The sequence below is a fragment of the Micrasema longulum genome, unplaced genomic scaffold, assembly GCF_059751315.1.
Source record: "Micrasema longulum isolate JH-2025_06_02 unplaced genomic scaffold, ASM5975131v1 h1tg001778l, whole genome shotgun sequence".
In the NCBI taxonomy this organism is placed as follows: domain Eukaryota; kingdom Metazoa; phylum Arthropoda; class Insecta; order Trichoptera; family Brachycentridae; genus Micrasema; species Micrasema longulum.
In genome coordinates, this window is record NW_028278953.1 from 3948 (window position 1) to 21373 (window position 17426).

A 17426-nucleotide genomic window follows, 5' to 3' on the forward strand; every position below is an offset into this window, starting at 1 on the left:
TGTGTTACAGAATGGCATTTTAAAATAATTGCTCCAAGAGTTAACAGTTCACATGGCCTTAACAGTCACTAAAAGTTTTATGAGTTTATGGTAATAAACTCAGCCTGATCAGTCTGGAGTTTACATCAAAGAACCTTCTTCACTAATATTATGCAATAGTATATGTATTTCTTCAGAAAATAGAGAACACAGGAGGCATAAGTAGAATGTCTCCACAACATGTGGAAATGGACTGGGATATGTTGCATTCATCCACGGTCTGTGCATATATAGGATGGAACCAATGCTTCCCTTTAAATTGACTACACAATCAACGCCTTGCGTATTTGTCTAGCTAATTTTCAGCCATAAATCAATAATTGTAATAACTAATTATAGATAAAAATATTTTTTAATGGTTTTATTGTTAATTGTAGCGGAACTGCAATGATGGCATAGTGACAACAAATGAAAAAAAATATATATATAATCACAAACCCTACAAACAACCATTTCCCTGCGCAATTACAGGCGTATTTAAGCCATGTGTTTCTGCGCGTGCTCAAAGTTAGTCCTTTGAAAGCAGATTCACTAATCTAGTCCATGTCAATTTTTATACAATTACACAATGGTATTTTGATATTAGACTTCGAAATACAACTTTTTTATACTGAATAAATAACTTGTTACTTTATTTTAAGCTATTAAATTGTTAATTTGTTTTTTTGCCTTTCAAATAATTACAATATACAAGTAACCTCTGTTGATCGCGGGGATACGTTCCGGACATAGCCGCGATAAGCAAAATTTCGAGATCAACGTGTGTTTTTTCAAAGACTAAGATATTTTTCCGCTGATCTATGTCTGCGCTAGCCGATTTGGCAATCATTTTAAGGCAATGCAAGTTTGATCGTTTTTAAACCGATTAAACCAACCTTTCCTTGCTTTAAAAACTCCTCCATTTTGCCTAAAGATTTTTAATTTTGTATTTTTATTGCACGATTGAACGCTTTGTAGGCAATTTGAAATCCCTACCTACAACTGCAAATTTACTGCCTTGTTTTGTTCATTTAGGATCAGGGATAATCTTTGTTCTAGTTAAAGAGAGAGATAGGCAGGAATATAATTTTTACGCTTTAAAAATGTATTGAACGCTTCCACATAGGATGAGGTCCAATTACAGTAATTACATCACAGAAACACTTAAGAAAAATCACAGTAATATACTGTAGTCCAATAAATTGGAGTCCAATAAATTGGAGTCCAATCCAGAATTTCTATACTCTATAAGCTAGTGTTTATCATTCAATGACTGGGGCAAGTGTTTAAATTTAATTTGTTTCCTAATTACATTTGATTACAATATGATTGTCTGATTATTATGACACATTTTGATTTGATCAATTTAAGATATTTTTTTTCAATCAAAAAATATTTAAAACCTGCGTTGATATATGTTTCATTTTTTTATTCGAGTCAGGATACACATAAATCATTCACATTTATGTCCATTAAAAATTAAATATATCAATTATGGTATAAAAAAATGATAATTGCATTAATTAAAAAATATTTTAAAATTACTATTCTTAATATAAAGATGTAAATATAATTTTTAACATAGTAAGTCTAGGCACCTATAAAAAATAAAATATTTATATATATATATATATATAATAGAAAATGCTAACTTGTCAAATTATTATAAACATAATTTTCGTATGTAAAAAAATCACAGAATTTAAGTCTTGGAGTTGATATTATTATGTTACGATAAGTTGCGGTGTGGGCAATATATCTGCGGTGAACTCGGCCTTCAAAAAAGCACTGATCAATGGGAGACGGTTTTCCAAACAATAACCAGATAAAGTGCACCCAAACCATGCCTTATCTTTAGACCTGAAATATAAAAATGGCATTTGAAGCAAACATAATCATTGACATTAGATATAAAACTTGCAGAGTTAAACTGTTTATATATTTAATATAAATATATCAATGATTATACAATCTACACGTATTCATTTTATTAATTACTTATGATAAATATTATTATATCAAGTCACGATCGCCAAAACATTGTAACCGACAAAAAAAATATTTTACAGGAGAACACTTCTTTTTGTCAATTAACAAGGAATACACTTTGAGAATCAAAGTCAGTTTTGACTATTTATTTTATAATATTTGAAACTAAACTTGGTTCTAAAAGTTCCTTAAGATTTAAGAATAAGAAATATTCCCCCGTAAAATATTGCTCCTGTCGGTTACAGTGTTTTGGCGATCGTGGGTCGATATGAAGATCCTTTACTGTAAGAATTGGAGGAACAAATTTTAGATTTATTTTTTAAATAATTCAAATAATAAATAAAATAACTTTGTTTTTAACCACAATTTTTTTTTCCGCCGACCAGTTTCAAAGCAAACAAGCTTCTTCACCAAGGTTTACGTAACTAATAAATTATTTCCTATTTCATTTTATCCATGTTTACTAAATACTACATGTGTAGCTAATAAATCAAGTCTTTTTTTTTCCTAAAAGGGTGGTAATTTGAAATGCATATTTTCTAAACTAGACAGGAGTGGACTAAAAGAAATATTGTTTATTTGGTTATTAATTAATTTTTTCTTATTATGAATAGCTTTTTTAATTTCTAAGCTTTCTAAATTGTCCAATTCTAATATTTTATTTTCAACATGAAGTACTTTTAATCCAGTGCCTTTATTGAAGTTATGATTATTTTCTATCAGATGGTTTGCGAATTCAGAAAAATTGATATTATTTAAGCACCTTAATTGTTCTTTAACTCTAACATTATAGTTTCTTTTAGTTTTTTCAATGTAGATTGAATAGCAATCATTACAATTTAATTGGTATATCCCAGATTGATTATATTTATGGACTTTGTGATTTTTTAACAATGTTCCTATATTATTATTGTGTAGAATGCAGGTTTAATGTTAAAATGAAAATTAGTGGTTAAAAACAAAGTTGTTTTATTTATTTTATTATAATGAATTAGTGCTTTAAATATAAAATATATAAATAAGTGATATGTTTATATTCAATATAAAAAAATATATGTTTTGGTTTATAGAAACAGGAATGTTTTTTAGGAAAAGCATATTTACCGAACGGGCTTATTATATTTTTGGATAAATGTTATGGACCATTTTGACTGTGGGTTCCTTTTTGTTTCATGTCCAATGTACCAACGGATGTCTTGAATATTCCAATTCCCTATAACAGATGCCTGAAAATAGTAAAAATTCACTTTTAAAAAAATCTATTTTATTTTTACCCATATCGTATTTGTTACGGCATTGCATAACTCTTTTTTTTTTAACTTATCTTCACTTAATTATTCTAAATAGCACAGGGCCAACAATACTTAATAAATATTAGGTACAATTAATTAGTCTCCCCTGAAAATGTAGTAAATCATCTTAGTTCTTGCATTTTCCCTACTGCATAAAGTGCACAGAACTCCGCAAAGATTGATTAATATCAATTATGTTCATCATCATCTCGTGTCCGTTCCCTAGTTGGAAAGATCCTCTAGACTAGTCTAGACATCTCAGTTGGCTACTGAATATTTGTTTAGTTTTATACCGTTTCCTTTTTGTGCCGTTGCTAAACTTACTACTTTTTTGCTCGATGTACCTATTAGTGTTATTTTTTTGTTGTAAATCTGTTAAAATCATTAAATTGACAGAATTCCATAAAATAAATAAATCAATTTTATTTTAAACCACTTATTTTTTCTACCTATAAAAAATAAAAAATAAGTGATTAAAAACAAAGTTGTTTTATTTATTTTCTTATAATGAATAACCACAAAGTTAGTGCTTCAAATATAAAATTTATGATAGAATTCCAACCGTCCATGCGCTTTGTAGCTGCAAGACTTTTGGTGATATTTATTTGTTTATTTATTTATTCATTCAAAATTACAAAATTAAATATTTATGAACTTATTAAGGCTTTTTAGGCTATGCCCGTGTCAAGCCACAATAAATAACAATAAAAATACATAGTAAAATTAATTAGATCAAATTATAATGACATAGAATAATTTTTAAAATATAAATTATACAAATTAAGAATCACACATAATCAAATATACAAAATAGTGGTATCATTAAAATCAACAAAAAAAAAGTAAAATATAGTAGTATTAAAAAAATAAAATAAAAAAATATCCAAAAGATATTCAAAAGATATCCACTTACATATATTATATTATGTAAACTAAATTAATATAAAATTTTATTAATATTTAAAGCATTAACTTTGTGGTCAAACATTTTACTAAATGTTATTAAATATTTGTATATAACCACTTACCGACTTTTCTATGTCTACCGGTTTCGAGACGTACCCGTCTCTTCGTCAGGACACCAATTAAACCAACATGCAAACCAACATGCAAAACCCACTATACACCTTCACCATAATTGTTGCACAAAAATATAAAACCAACACAACATGCATTTTAATTCTTTTTTTATTAATTCTCAAGCAACAGAATATTTTCATAATTTAATCAGTGAATGTTTGTCCTAATCAGTGCATGTGCTTATTGAAATGCATGTCGTGTTGGTTTTATATTTTTGTGCAACAACTATGGTGAAGGTGTATAGTGGGTTTTGCATGTTGGTTTAATTGGTGTCCTGACGAAGAGACGGGTACATCTCGAAACCGGTAGACATAGAATATTTAATAACATTTAGTAATATAAAATTATTTCTAACTTAACTTCAACTGTAAATAGGGTCTAGATTTTAACCGCCCATGTCCTCTGTAGCTGGAGGACATGTAATCTAGATTATATTTGTAAAATATTATTTACTAATTAAAAACCCGTAGTAATATTTCTTATGTACTGTGTAAATGGAGGCTAAATTTCTTTAAAAGGAGGTTGTAATCTACCTCCTATAAAATTACCAAAAATGAACTTAATTGGAAATGAGGAACTAGGATCCTAACCACCTATTTGCTCTGTAGCTGCAAGTCGTGTTGGGATGTTTATTATGCATGGCTCTTAAGGTGGATTTTCACAACAATGGCGCTAAATAAATTACCTAAATAAAATAAATTATAAAAAAAGAAAGAAATAGTCAATAACTGTCAAAATATCTATTAGTGTCAAATACCGTATCGGCGTAGAAGATAACGGATCATAATGCATTTAACTTTCTGAAATAAGGTAGTTATCATTTTAATGACTCGTAATGCAATGAACGTTTATAAAACCCTATAATCGGTCGGTATACTAAACATTAGTTAAAATGGTATCTATCTTACTCACTTTTGGATAAATCCGGCCCTAACAAGATAAAGAAGTTTTTATTTTTATACTCACCGGTTTTTCTTTGAAACAAGTAAGAACATTCTCCTTGAACTCGGCTTTACAGGGGCTAAAAGATTTACTTTTCTCATTGGCAAATTTGACTTCTTGATTTAAGACTAAAGTTGATTTTGGCGGCAGAAGTTTACAAATGGCAGCAGCTTCACACATTATGGTATTGTCTTTGACCACTAAGTAGTTATCTTTTCTGTCTATCTCGTCCCAATAACCCCACCTAAGGTAAAAACATTTATTAAAAAGAATTGTGGTGTGAAACTAAGACTAAATATGCTGGATTATAAATGAAAATAAATAAATGCTGCCTACCTCAGAACAGGTATTTAACATACCTAGTGAGGATAGACAGTATCTAATATGTTTTAAAATTTAATTTTACTAATAATCGTATTGATTGTAATTGTACTTTCTAATTTTTCTAATAATTGTACTACATCCAATTTGACTTAATGTTACCCTTTTTCACTGTTTTGCAAAAAGAACATATTATTGTATTATTGACTATAATAAGCGCCGATTTTTAGCACTGAACTGAATGTTGTCTGATTTAGAAGTTGACATATCAAAAATTAAAAAATCGGTATGTATATTTAGAAATACGTTCAAAGTACCCGACTACAACACAGATTTTCTAGTTAGTTCATACGCATGAGTTCTTTCTGATAGTGTCAGTGTAAGTTTTTTTGTAAACCTTTCCCGGATTCCTAAGTGGTACAGTTTGGCTAACAATCTTTATCGAGTGACATTTTTCTTTATTTTAATAACTGTGTTTTCAAATGTGGCCATAACTTGAAGCATGGATTTTCAAAGAGCTGTTTAGTAAAAAAAAATACATTTCAGGCCCCAGAATCAATGGATGGACTGAAAGAAGTTCTAAGTGTAAATATTCAACACTAAAAACAAGTCGAAGTAGTTTTGTAATAAAATCATGAAGTTAAAACTTTTTTGTGAAAAAAATATGCTTTGAAATGATTGAGGGATCTACATAATATTGTGGGGTAATTACTATAACTAGGTAACTTCAAAATCAACATTCGTGAGTTACCCACCAAAAACCCATTTTTGTATCATCCATGAATGCTACAAATAGGCAAGCCGTGACTCATTCAAATCATATTATGATGATTTCAATGCATGACTTGTCTTTGACTAGACTTTCTTCTATCTAAGTTGGTGATGTTTGCCTCTTAAAGAATTCGGTAAAAACATTTTGGTGTTTTGTAAATAGCAGATCCAGATATAAATGTGAATTTACCTTAGAACAACATCAAAAAGGGATTCAGTGTGGTGAAGAGGTCGAGACATATTTTCATTGCATATAATTTCTTCCACCATTAATAAGTGGGCCTCTGTTCCTATTTTCGAAGAAAGTTCTATGCAAACGTCTCCGCTAGTACGCCCTGGGGTAAGCTGCAACAAATTGTACTATTTAATCATTTTCCTGTGTCCGGTTGGAATGAAGATACAGTTCTCTATCTGAAACAGAACTGATTTTCGGCGAGTGTTCTCTACTCTATCGATGCTCTCAGATAAAAATCCTGAGAAAGGAAATCGAGTAGATATTAGTCCGTTCCATGGTCTAGTGCTTGGTGCACTTGCCTGCCTAGTGGTGCACTTTAACATAATGAGGAACTTCAGCCCTACGGGAAATTGGATACAAAAAATGTTTTCTTACGCGGGGTAAAAATTAGAGCATTAAATTGTAAGACAAAGTTTCTTGAAAATGTACAGAAAAAATAATAAAAAATATTTTTATAAAAACGCACTACTTTAAATGACGTCACTGGTTCATGTGAATCAACCTATGATCCGAGAGCTATGGAAGATTTCCGGTCTGCTTGTCGCTTCTGGACCAATGGGAAGAACTGAATGAGAATAAGCGGAAATGAACCTCTGACGTTACACGCGGAGTTATTTCAGAAATACAAAACTTTGAAAAATCGTAGCGCCGATAATAAGATAAAATAAAAATTTAAAAAAAAATTCTGACTTAGTTTAACAGTCTATTAACAAATATTATTTTTTTTAAAAACCGCTGAACTTCCTCATTAGACTTTGACATAACCGGTTACATAAATTTTTAAAATTGGATATAAAAAACAAAGAAAAAACAGTTGACAATATAAATGGCTACAAACAAGATGTTTATTCAAAAATATATTTTTACACTGCACCATTTCATAGACCACACAACTACAGTGGCGGCAAGCTAAGATGGGATTTTTGACGTTTACACCCAACTCCGCGCTCATGATTATTGTAAATATTGATAACTACCGATCGATTAACGAATGCGGTACTTCATTGTGGAGTCGCTTCAATAGTGACGTACCACCGCAAAACTTCAGTATCAATTTACAATATCGACATTGTGCTAGTTTTTTTTTTTGAAAATTGCAATACTAGATTTAAATTTAAACGACGACAATATTAACGTTAATCTTTCCGCACAGCCGTCAAAAAGTCTTGGCTAGCCGCTAGTAATGTTTAAAATCATATTTATTAGTATTGGGCAGTGCAGTATCGTTGAATTTATTTTTATTACTTTTTTGGGGAATTCGCTTTCATTAATGACTTTTTTGGCATTACCAAAATTTATTGAAAATTAATATATTCCTTTAAATTGTGAAGCGTTCTCGGTAGGTCTCTCCATTAGGCTTTAATTATGTTTTCGTGACTTGGTTTCAAACATAATTTCTATTAATTTAAAAATGCAATTCTTTTTCGCTTTTTTGTTTAACTACCTTTTATATATATTTCCTCATGAAATTTTATTATTATTTTATTTTATTACAATTTTGTAAATTTTGTGCTTTTTATCAACTCTACATAAATTTGGCGAAACTATAATTTTAAAAAATTTGAAATGCTATTGCACTTTTCTGTTATTAGATACCTTATCATGGATCATTAATTTTTCAACATTTATAAAATAAATATTATTTCTTTAATTGGTCTAGGTGGTGTGAAGTGTTTTCATAAACTCCTTACATATCCCACCATAAATAAAAAATAAAAAATTGTGTCACATTTATCTAACCAAATAAATTAATAAAGAAATTTCCAATATAATAATAAAAGTAATGGGATTTTCTGAAACGCATTATTAGAATGAGCTTAGGGAATTACTATTATGTATTAATTTAATGTCGAAAAATCCAAGAAATTTTAACCAGCTAATATTATGTTTATGAGCTTTCAGTTCAGATAAGAGTAATTAGTGGATAATTTAGCAAATAAAGGATTAAAAGGGAAAAAATTGCAATATATATTATTTTATAAGCTAATGTGTATTTATTTAAATAAACAAACATTCCGTTATTGCTTTGCAAAATTATGTGTAATTAGCGATAAGAATTAAAAACGAATCGAACGACCGATTCACGGAATCATACTACGGATTTTACGAAATGGGCATCAATAATAATTGAAGTACAGTCATTATGCATTTTTCATTAAAATCTACTAAAATTAAACAATTTAAAGTTAATTTAAATCCGTCCCCGAGTTTTATAAAACATGCACGATTGTAATTAATAAATCAGTTTGCCTCGTGCCTTCACCATATTTTGACCATTTTACTTCTTTCACTCGCGATTATTTATATGTGATAATATGTGATACATACTACAATTCAAAATGTTAAAAGAAAAAAAATCGAAATAAAACAATTTTTGTTTATATAATTATATACGTTTTGTTACTATGTTTATCGTCTGTCGAATAAATAAAACTATGTGGAAATTAAGTCCTACGATTTTTTAAAATTTTTTTAAAATTAAAAAATGTTTTCTTATGCGCGGTAATAATCAAAGCATTAAATTTTACGGCGAAATTTCTTAAAAATGCAAGAAAAAAAGATTTTAATAAAAACAAAATATTTCGAACTTCCTCGTTACTATTTTTATCTTTAAAAAATCTTCTGTGTAAAGCTGTTTAGTCGTATATATGAAAACCTAGTTCTATTCACAGTATTTGACAAATTATTTGAAAATGAAAAATCGATATCGTAATAAAGACTGCCACAACACTATTTTCAACTGTCAAAAATACCTTCCAGGATTGATTCTACTATAGTAAAATGATGATGAAATTTATTATGTTATAAATATAGGAAATAATCTCTAAACAATTGATTTCGTGCATGACCAGTGACTCGACATTTCTTTCTCCCTGAAATTTATTTTAAGTCAGACTTCAGGACAGTGAAGTATTCGATATTGTCAAACTACACATTTATTTATTTATTTATTGAACAGCGTATGCCTTTAACATGTATTTAAAATACAATAAGTAGAACAAAACACAATGAACAAAAAATTTCAGTGGCAAACATAGAAAAATTTATTATAAGCATTTAAACTCATAACTTTTGGATAGAAAAATAAATAACAGAAAATAAAAAGTGGAGTGACAGAAGCAATGTATGAGTATCATTTTGTATTCCTTTATATGGTAAACTGCGCCAGAGACAGTACTAAACATAGTTATTAATTACAGTTTGGAAAATGTGACAAATAAGATAGCAAGGAAGGTTTCTCTTATGGGAAGAATCAGAAGATATATAACTGCAGCTTCGTGCAGGATGATTTATAACTCCATAATTGTGCCTCATATAAATTATTGTAGTATTTTGTTTTTGGCAACTGAAGGGGAAAAAAATAAACTTACTGTTCTGCAGAATAGGACTATGAGAGTAATTTTGAAAAAAAATAAATACACCAGAATAAAGTTGATGCTGAAACAAGCAAAAATTATGACAGTGCGTCAACTAATATATTTTAATGTAATGTTTTTTGTTCATAAAATGATTAATGGTTTTACCTCAAAAGAGTTGACTCAAAAGGTTTTTTCTAATCAATGTGAACACGGATATAAAACAAGAAATAAACATGAAGTAAGACTACCATTTCGTAGGAAAACAAGTACACAGAACTCATTGATGCACCGAGCTGTACAGTTATATTATAAGGAAATACCATTGGAAATAAGAGAGCAAAAAAATATTATTTCATTTAAATGTCAATTAAAAAAACATGTGTTTAGCAGATAAATTTTCGTGTTAGCTTTATAGAAGTTTTCTTTTTAAGTGTACGTATATCGTTTGAAAAATATTAATAATTAGTATATGTTTTAATAATAATTAGATATAAGTTAATATTAGGACATTCATTTATTATGTTTGTACTATTTAAAGACAAAATAAAATTTAAAAAATTAAATAAAAAAATAAAAAAAATAAGTGCTTAAAAAGGATAAATTTTAATTTGGATAAGGAATAAATAAAATTAATCTACATTTCCATGTTTGTTTACTAACAGGCGGAGCCGTGTTGTGAGTCCGTACTTTGCATAGTTCGAACTATGCGAATCAACAGAGAAGGCAATAGTTTGTCTTGTTTCACACTGTCTCACATAAAAGTTTATTAAATTTAAGAGTTTGGGACTGTAAGACATTATTTAATATCTTGAACACCGGCACTAAGTCTGAAATACAGTATACTAATAGAAATTATTTTCTCAGAGAGAATGGCGACATTTCCGGCTCAATCCAAAAAAGTATTTTTAACAAAATCGAATATAAATTTGTAATGCTACAATCTGAAATTTAAAAAGACTGGTTAGTAGAATTGGTAATTTGGGAATTTTTAAAGCATGTGTAAACTGTCACGTGTAAAAAATAATTTTATAAATGCAGACTAAAATTTCATTACATATCTATATTTTATTTTAAATTTGCACACTTACCACAACATTGACACAATTTCCAGCTTGTTTTTCTTTCAAATAAATCCAAACGTGCAAATCTCCAGAGCGTTTCTGTATTGGGTTAGTGGATATTGTTTGACACTGTTTCAGTACTTTAAGCATCTTTGATTCCTTTTCAATATCTGCTCTACTAGGTTCATAGATCAAAAGGTAAAGATCTATAAAATCATAAACCACTTCAGTTTCCTTCGCCAGCCACTTTCCATCGGAGGAGTTAGGGCTTCTCATGAGAGTAGGGCCCCAAACAGTTGCCAAGTTAGTAGCATTCATTAGGTTCTCTTCAGAGAGAGATGAAATAAAATGCAGATGGCTCATTAGCTTCATCAAAGTATTTTGGTTTATTGGTTTTAGGGTTTTAATCAAATCTTTATAAGCTTTTACTTTTTGGTCCTGCAGAAGATCTGAAAATAAAGTAAGCATTTTAATGTGCCGAACACATAAATAGAGAAAATTCAGCAGACATTTGCGCTTAATACTCGTGGTAAACCATTTACAAATTTTTGAAGTATGTTCCTATTTGTTGTAATATTGTTTTGTGGTATCATTAATCCCATTGTTCGGTGAATCAAATATAATATTAGAGAATGCAGAATCGAGTTTCTACTTTTTTAACATAACTCGTATTTTTCCAATAATTATATAAAATCATCATTGACCACCCCTGTTTGCACTTGTATATAACGTACAAATTTGTTTAGTCTCCCACCAGTCTGATGATGTCAGCCACGATGAAACACGGTCACCGGTGAAAACATTTACCCTCCTAAGTTTTTTTCATGATCATGGCAAAGATCTACATTTTGCTGAAACCTGCACGTAAATCGGTCCAGTAGTTATTCAGTCTATCGAGGACACACATATTAACATTGCCTTTTATATACGAGGTCTGTTCAAAAAGTATCTGACTTTTATTCATAAAAACAACATTCATTGAGATACAATTAAATGATTAACTTCCATATTCCCTTCTCGAAAACTTTTTCCCTCTCTGTTGAAATAAATTTAAATACGAACAACTCCCTAGGGAGGAAATCCAGCCAGTCTGCAAGCATTTGGACATAATCAAACATTGTTGACACTAATCCCCTTCAAAGTGGTCCCCTTGAGCTGCTACACACTTCTCCCAACAGTTCTGCCACTGCTGGAAGCAATGCTAGAAAGTTTTTTTGGTATGGCGCGCAGGTGGTCCGTTGCAATGTTCATGATATCTTCCCTGGTCTGAAATCTAGTCCTTTTCAAAGGCATTTTCAGCTGGGGGAAAAGCCAGAAAACACAGGGAGTGAGATCAGGAGAGTAAGGAGGTTGACGAACCACAGGTGTATTATGTTTGGCTAAGAAACTTCGTATCATGTGTAAAGAATGAGCGGGTGCATTATCATGATGAAATTGCCAACTGCCATTTGCCCACAGGTCTGGCCGCTTGCGTCTCACTGCATCACAAAGGTGACGCAGAACCCCTCGGTAGTAGTCATTGGTGACAGTAGTGCCGTGTGGAGCGTACTCATGATGAACCACGCCACTAGAGTAAAAAAAGACGGTCAGCATGACTTGCACATTGCTGCGGACCTGCCTTGCTTTTTTGGGCCTCGGGGATGTTAAAAGCTTCTATTGCGATGACTGGAACTTGGTTTCTGGGGCGTACTCATAAACCCTTAATGCAGTAACGTTGTTCAACTTTTTCTGTCATTTTATTAATACTAAAATTCGACGACAGTAGCGTACACGTGCTAACTCTTCAACGGCGTAGCGCTGTGGTCGTGAAAAAAATTGAGCATGCGCACTAGGTAAACCTACAAACGGTCAAATAAGCTCCGCCCTCAAAGCGTTATTTGTTTTGCCAATAAAAATTATGGTTGGATACTTTTTGAACAGACCTCGTATATATAGATTGTTGTTTATCATAAGGTATTTAAAATCGATAAATAATTGGGAATACTGTATCACAGAATTAAGAAAAGTCCAGAAACCGCATCCCCTCATCAAACTGAAGGCGACTAAACTACTCATAAATTAGTAGTTTTACGTTTTGATTATTAGTTCCTATGTAGGCGTCGCTCAGTACGCAACTCCCGGTTTGAATTCAACTATGCCGTGTTGTGTAATTTTAAAGTGTAGTAATACTGCTGGGATCAAAAGGAAACAGGATGGGATCACATTTCATGTGTAAGTAGCAAATTCACAAATCATATCACTTAAGAATTGAATTATTTTGCCATCTGTCAGATTGTCAAAGAAAACAAAATGAACATTTTGCTAGTGTTGCCAGGGTAGTCAAATTTTTTATGCTACTTTGCTCATCTAATGAGAGAACTAACAAAAATTGGACCTCTCGGATTAAACAATGCCGTGGTGGGAATTTGACCGACATTATCTTTAAAACATAATGGCATAAAATATTATTTAACATGACATAAAAATATCCGCTTTATGTAAAATAAAATTTGTTTTATTTTTTAAGTTCAAAATTTATTTACTCTTATTAAATGGCCCTTTACTTATCTACTCCGTTGTGTCAATCAATGTTTCAAAAATTTAGAGAAATTAACAAATTGTTTTTTTTTATAACTATCTTACATTTGTGTAATGATAATATTGTTTGCGATCTGGCAACATTACGCGGCGACTTCACGCATGTACGCGGCGAAAGTGGGGGGTGATTGACGGTTTTTTAGACACAGTCTGATGTATTCAAATATGATGCTTCTTCTGTGTATTATAACTCTATGACTGTATGAAAATATTATGTGCCTACGCGGCTAATTCATGCTGAAGTCGCCACACATAGAAAAGGACATTAAACAGCAAATCGAGTTAGCAGCCAACCTGGTTGACAGTCAGTTGTGCAATGGTGGAACGACGGAAGAATACGGAAAAGGGAGGGGCTGGTATGATTCTAATAAAGCTAGGAGTATACTATGTAACTTGAATAAACATGTATATATTGTATATTTTTCTATGTCCAGGCTGTTGAAGAATAAAGTTATGTGTGTAAAATAGGATCAGAACCTTGGACTCGATGGCTGCTCAGGTAAAAATCCTGAATAAGGAAATCCAGTGGAGATAAGTCCACCTTATTGTGAAATGGTTAACGTATTTGCCTGCCATTCTCGAGGTACTGTGTTCCTTCCTGGCATGGTGTATGTGAAATATTTATTTTAAATGTACAAACTGCAATATTTCATTGTTCCTGGACTAACACCTGAAGCGTAAGACAGATGACCTTATCTTCGTGTAACAGATGGATAAAATACGCTGCATTTGGTTTACCAACACAGTGCCCTATGCATCACTGAGTGTAGAAAGGAGATTAATGATTTTTTTTATTATTACCTGTAACATCACAATATGCAGAATGTTGGCTCGGCGGGATTAGAGATTCTGGTAAATCTCTGAAGAATCTCTTCAGTGTGTTGGCTACATCGTGCTCAGAGTGAGTGCGGGCAGCTAGTTGGACGTCCCAAGCGTTGGCCCTAAATGCTTTTAGTAAAGTCCTTATCTCTGAGCTGCTTCCGGCCTTTCTGTATATTCCTTGGGTTAAACTACCTGTACAGAATTTCATTTGCAATTAGAAACCAAACCTTAAATATACTTCAAAACAGAAATTTACAAATGTTTATCCTAATTTAAGTCAAATACATTGTCTATTCAATCCTGAACTATCCCAAATGCCAATTTTCCAAAATGCTTTTTTTCTCCATCAAATTCCCTTCCTTTCTGTATAATCTTAAATGCCAAACATGCAATATTTTTTAAGTCGTTTAATAATTTGCGTTTATCCTAAACGCCAAACACTCAAAATCATTCATCTAAACTATCCTAAACCCCTAAGATACTCTTGAAAGCCAATTATACTTTAAATTCTTCACATAATTTTCTCGCTTTTAACAATTTTATAATAACATGATGTTTATAACATTCTCCATTCTCCGTTCCAACGTACCGTTTGTGAAGTCAGAAAAATTGCTCATTCTGAAAAATTTTTTAGCGCAGTGGTTCTTAACCGGTGCTCTGCGAGCTTGTTGGAAGTGCTCCGCGAAATTATGAAAACCAAAATTTTATGTTGACCAAAATGAAGGTAAGGATGATTTTGTACAATGTCTTCAAAATTAAATCTGGTTGGCTAAAATGGCATATTTAGCCGATATTTTCTATTACCTGAATAGCGTCAATGCCAGCATTCAAGGAAGAAAAGAAAATTTTTGACATCCACTGACTAATTGACAGCCTTTTGGAAAAAGGTAACTTTTTGGTAAAATCGCATTTCAGAAAAAAAAAGAGTAGATATAGCATAAGGTCGGGAAGAATATAGCAAATATTTTTTTTACCTTTAGCGTAAATAAAATTTATGCATTTATCTACAATTGTAGGAATATCATCTTTGGTCAACTGCTGATGGTGTATGGAAGATCCATTGTTGCACGCTACAGCTTTCAGTATTTTAAACCACAGCTAGAATGTAAGAAAACCACATTAAAAAAGATTATAAACTCTATAACAAGAGGAATGAAAGTAATTATTATCCAAAATATCATGTTACATTTTGACAAAAGGTTCCAGTTCATGCAAGAAAAATTTGTGGAGCAATAATACTTTTTCTCAATTTTCAAACACAATACCAAAGACTATTTCCTTAATTTATTAATTCGTAGCGTTATCTAGACGAAATATATTGTTTTTTATGGTTTGTGGCTATGGAAAGAGAAAGTGATTGGACAAGATACTGACTACGATACTGCTCTGCTAAACCTAAAAGTCGTAACTGAAAAAAAAAAAAATTACATTTTTTGTTTGTAATAGATATTCGATGGCCTCACATATTTACGAAACCAACAAGTTATCTCTGCTTCCCAAATATGAGATATTCTTTTGTGAAAAAAAATTAAAAAAATTAAAATTAAAAGATCAGATCGGCAAAGCATAAAACAGTAATCTAAAGTATTTTTTTTTAAATGACTTTTAACCTTAGCAGGGCAGAATAGTGCCCGTTAACAATAGAAAAAGCCTGTACATACTCTTGTTTCTCTAGAAGCACCCATTCGAAGATAAAGTGTCAAATCTTGAAAGTCCAGAAGTAAATGTTCATTCTTGTCAGTTTTTTTTTCATCTGTCTGCTGCAAAACTGTAATGAAATCAAACCATATGCCTTATTTGTACATTGCAACGTAACATCCACAGAAATACAGTGCAATAAGTTTTAAAACCAACATTTATTTTGCTTCATATTGTCGGGTTTTTAACACAAATCGGTAACTATGAATCTTTGAAAAATAAAGTGTCTTTATAAATGGCATCAAGTAATCTTTTTTTTAAAAGTAAAAAAAATATTTTATAATTTATAAACACATAAAATAATATTTTATTATATTTAACTTGCAGTTTTATTTGAATTGTCGATTTGGGAAGAGCTTTTAACTTTAAAATTGATATATCTCACAACTAGCCAAATGCAGTTACCAACTTGTGCCAGAACCCCGAAGATATGAGATATACCATTATTTTGTGAAATGAGATACCTTCCTAATTTCTTTTTTGAAATACGATAAAGCAGTTATTTTTGACAAATAATAAAAGCAAATTGAACAGATGTTTAAAAAATACATGTAAATACATAAAAACATACAAATTTTAGTTAGTATTTAACAAAACTGATTATGAACCAGTGGAAAAATGTTAGCTAGATATCATAAAATCATTCGCATATTGAGTAAGTACATTTAAATGGTTAGATAAAAAATATTAATGTTTAAAAGTTAAATTAACGAGTTTGTTTTTGATTTTCAGTCAATAAAAAAAACATAGTATACTTCCAAGTATGTATGACATTACTGTGTGCTATTTTCTACTTTCATTGATTGACGAGTTATATAAAATTCATTTACATTGTCTGGTGACATAAAATACATAACCAGAGCGTACTAAATAATATTAAATCATGACTGATGTAAAATTTACACACTAAATATCACCATAGTCAAAATATGCAAAAAAGAATTCGCCACAACGCTCGCATTTCACATAAAAATATAAAATAGGTATTATTGATGTTCACAATAGATTTCTTTATTAAACTTCAAAGTTACTTTAAAACAAAGAATCAGTCAAACGCCTTGGTTAAAAAAGCAGAAGTAAACCAAAAAGTTTGACTTATAATTGTAACAAAATTGCTAATTAAATAGACCACTTGGAAAAGGATTATCTATATCATGCAAAATAATGTGAAAACACATTCTCCATTCCGAGATACATTCACAGTCATGCTTTTGTAAAAAGGTTTGTAAGAGATCATTATAAACATTCAGTCAGATTAATT

The 17426-nt window shown here is 30.6% G+C and overlaps 1 protein-coding gene across 2 annotated transcripts in view; it reads right to left on the reverse strand.

The window, feature by feature from the left end:
- Window positions 1–1618: 1618 nt before the first annotated feature.
- RhoGAP15B (RhoGAP_ARAP and RA_ARAPs domain-containing protein RhoGAP15B) overlaps window positions 1619–17426 on the reverse strand; it is a 30752-nt gene continuing 14944 nt past the window's right edge. For both annotated transcript variants that reach the window (XM_088237735.1, XM_088237734.1), the window contains exons 4-11: window positions 16129–16235; window positions 15442–15565; window positions 14447–14659; window positions 11096–11517; window positions 6604–6758; window positions 5346–5565; window positions 3112–3233; window positions 1619–1878 (exon numbers count right to left, since the gene is read on the reverse strand). In XM_088237735.1, the coding sequence (XP_088093861.1) occupies window positions 1743–1878; window positions 3112–3233; window positions 5346–5565; window positions 6604–6758; window positions 11096–11517; window positions 14447–14659; window positions 15442–15565; window positions 16129–16235 (1499 nt within the window). In that variant the 3' untranslated portion in view covers window positions 1619–1742. The remainder of the gene's footprint in view (window positions 1879–3111; window positions 3234–5345; window positions 5566–6603; window positions 6759–11095; window positions 11518–14446; window positions 14660–15441; window positions 15566–16128; window positions 16236–17426) is intronic.